Source organism: Empidonax traillii, unplaced genomic scaffold (genome assembly GCF_003031625.1).
Source record: "Empidonax traillii isolate 1590-97213 ecotype Southwest subspecies unplaced genomic scaffold, ASM303162v1 scaffold3239:size14109, whole genome shotgun sequence".
In the NCBI taxonomy this organism is placed as follows: domain Eukaryota; kingdom Metazoa; phylum Chordata; class Aves; order Passeriformes; family Tyrannidae; genus Empidonax; species Empidonax traillii.
Window position 1 is genome coordinate 6,031 of NW_020958432.1, and position 2,660 is coordinate 8,690.

Sequence of the window (2,660 nt, forward strand, 5' to 3'; positions counted from 1 at the left end):
CCACCCTCCACCAGATCTACAGCATCCCCTTCTTTCCATTTTTTCCCATCATTTACCCTGTCTCTATCAGGGCATCAAATGCTCTGTTAATATTTGATTTCTGCAGCCAGGCACTACATCAGTTATCCCATAAAGGACATTTCTGTGGACAGATTTTTAAATGGGAGCTTTTGGGCCAACAAATCCGTTCCAAATGATGACATAAATATTATAGCGAGCCCTGGGTGTGAAATCTAATGGAGCTTTCAGTCTTTCAGGCAGATAAAAATAAATATCCATAAAGAATATAATCAAGTTTGTTTCCTGAGAGACACTAATGCTGAATCCGCCTCTGGCTCCTGGAAAGATCTTGCTAAAGATGCTAAAGAAGGGAAGCAGGCAGTGGTCACTCTGTCAGCTGCTCTAATTTCCTCCAAAATGCAATATAACCTTTTCCCTTATGGATGACTTTCATTTTTCCCACCCTGATTCGTCGCACGGGAAGGAAAAATTCACTTGGCAGCGTCGGAAATCCCTTTCCCAGGGGTTGGTTGTGCCCATTTTCCAGGTGAGAAATGAAGGGACAGGGAAAGGCTCCCAAGTTTTGCAATCAGTTCCTCCAGAAATAAAGCCCAGATTCCCCTTTGCCCCGTGTAGATGATGAATCCCCTCTGGATTTACTGACAAATCAAGGAGGAAAAGTTATTTTTTCCCCCCCTTAGGAACAGTAGAAATTTTGATATATATCTATTTCTTTTTGCATGAAAGCTCTGTGATTTTGTCCTAAATAACATTTTCAACCTCTTTTTATGAGACCAAAATATATTTCAGAGAAATGAAGGGAAAAGAAGAGATATCAGGTGGGATTTCAGCCTATCTGGTCACAGGCCTTGATTATTTCCAGGAGGTGACAGACAGGACACTTGCTCTGATTGACACCTTGACTCAGCATAGTTTATTTAAAATTCGAATTAAACCAAAAATAAAATCTCCTTCTATTTTTAAGGACATCCACACTAGGAATTACGCAGGAATAGCTGAACTTTACGCCCTGATTTAGCAGAAAATATCTTTCAGGGCATCTTTGCCATATTCATTAAACGAGCAGGAAAGCTGCTGAGTAACCCAGACCTAAAAGGTGTTTATTTTAGCAGGGGCAGAAGGGCTGAGCTGAATGACTGCTCTGTTTAATTTCCTGACTTCAGTAGCACTGCAAAGATAACTCTCCCTTCCCAAATTGCTGAGGAGAAACGGGTCAGTGTAGCAGAAATGTCCCTCCCTGAGCTGCAGATAACACTGAAGTCCCTGTCACACCTGCCTTACAACCCTCAGCCTGCCCGTAAATGTGCACTGTGCATCATCACAAGACCATTTCAGACGTTTTTAATACCCAAAAGTAAGTTTGGCCTTGGCTGCTTCTCTGGCAGTGAGTTCTCCAGGCTCCCTGGAGCCCCTGGAAGATGCTCCCCAGGACCAGACCCTCCAGCCCTTCCCTGGGTGTCCAGCACTTGCTGACATGAATTGGGAATTAGAACCGTGCAAGCTACAGAGCAGGCAGCTCCCCTCCCTCCTGGCCGCCCTACACCCCCACTTGGAAAGTCAAACAGAGCAGGATTTTGCTCAGGATGAAGGAAAACATAGGAAAGTCCTGCTCTCATCAACCTCATCCACCTCATCCAGCCCTTCCTGCCCGGGGAGGTGAACCCGACTGAGCAGGGGGGGGTCTGGCCAACTCCTCCTCCAGCCCCTGGCCGGCCCAGCCCTCGCAGAGCTGGGGAGAGAAGCAGTTTTGGAAGGCACAGGAGAAGTTTTGGGAGGCAGAGGACAGCCCTTCTCCCACCTGGGCCTTCTCCAGCCCAGGACCAGGGGGACTGGAGATGACCTGGTGCCACCTCGCTGTCCCTCGGCACGCACCAAAGTCGTGCTAACAGCCAGAGGCAAACCCAGCTCCAGCTCCTGCTGCCTTGGGAGCACAGCTGGGAAAGCTCCTTCGCTTCCCTGGCTGATGTTGGGTGTCCCCTCTCCCTTCTCCTCCTTGCCAGTGCCGGGACAAGTGGCAGAGCCTGAGGATGGAACCCACTCCCCACTCACCTCTGGGCTGCGGAGGGGCCCCGCACACGTTGTAGCTCTGCAGGAGGAGCTGTAAAGAGAGCAGCAAGGCACAGAAAATCCTGTCCATGGCTGTGGAGGAGCTGGAGGCGGGATGGGGAGTGGAGAGCAGGAGCCTTGGCCCAGAGGTATTAACCTGCCCTTCATCGGGGAGGCATCGAGCCAGCCCCTGACACGTGTGAAGCGCCGGGGGGGGCTCCGAGGGGAGAGGGACAAGGGAGAAAACCCTGCCCGAAGGTGGGGAGGGGGGAGGATGTCCAGCCCTGCCTGCCCCCATCCCTCCACAATGGCTTCATTGCTGCTGGAAGGGGATGGGAAGCTATAAAAGAGCCGCAGCGGGATGGTATGTGGGGAATCTGGGACCATAACAGTGGCACCAGTGAGCCCAGCCCCGGGGAACTGGGGTTCACCCGTCAATCAGCAGCTCCTGGCCACAAACCCTGGGCTGTGCCACGGGCTGTGGCATGTCAGGCTCGTGTCCTTCCTCTGGCAAAGCCCAGGGAAGGGAGGGGAATGGGATCAGCATCACACAAACCACCTCTCAGTCCCCCACACGTGCTGGAAACCAGCCT

The 2,660-nt window shown here is 51.4% G+C and overlaps 1 protein-coding gene across 1 annotated transcript in view; it reads right to left on the bottom strand.

Moving 5' to 3' along the window:
- Nucleotides 1–2,158, bottom strand: part of LOC114072454 (cartilage matrix protein-like) — a gene marked incomplete at its 3' end in the record, with an annotated part of 5,142 nt that extends 2,984 nt beyond the window's left edge. The window contains exon 1 of the mRNA XM_027910347.1: nucleotides 2,071–2,158. Coding sequence (XP_027766148.1) covers nucleotides 2,071–2,158 — 88 coding nt within the window. The remainder of the gene's footprint in view (nucleotides 1–2,070) is intronic.
- Nucleotides 2,159–2,660: the final 502 nt, after the last annotated feature.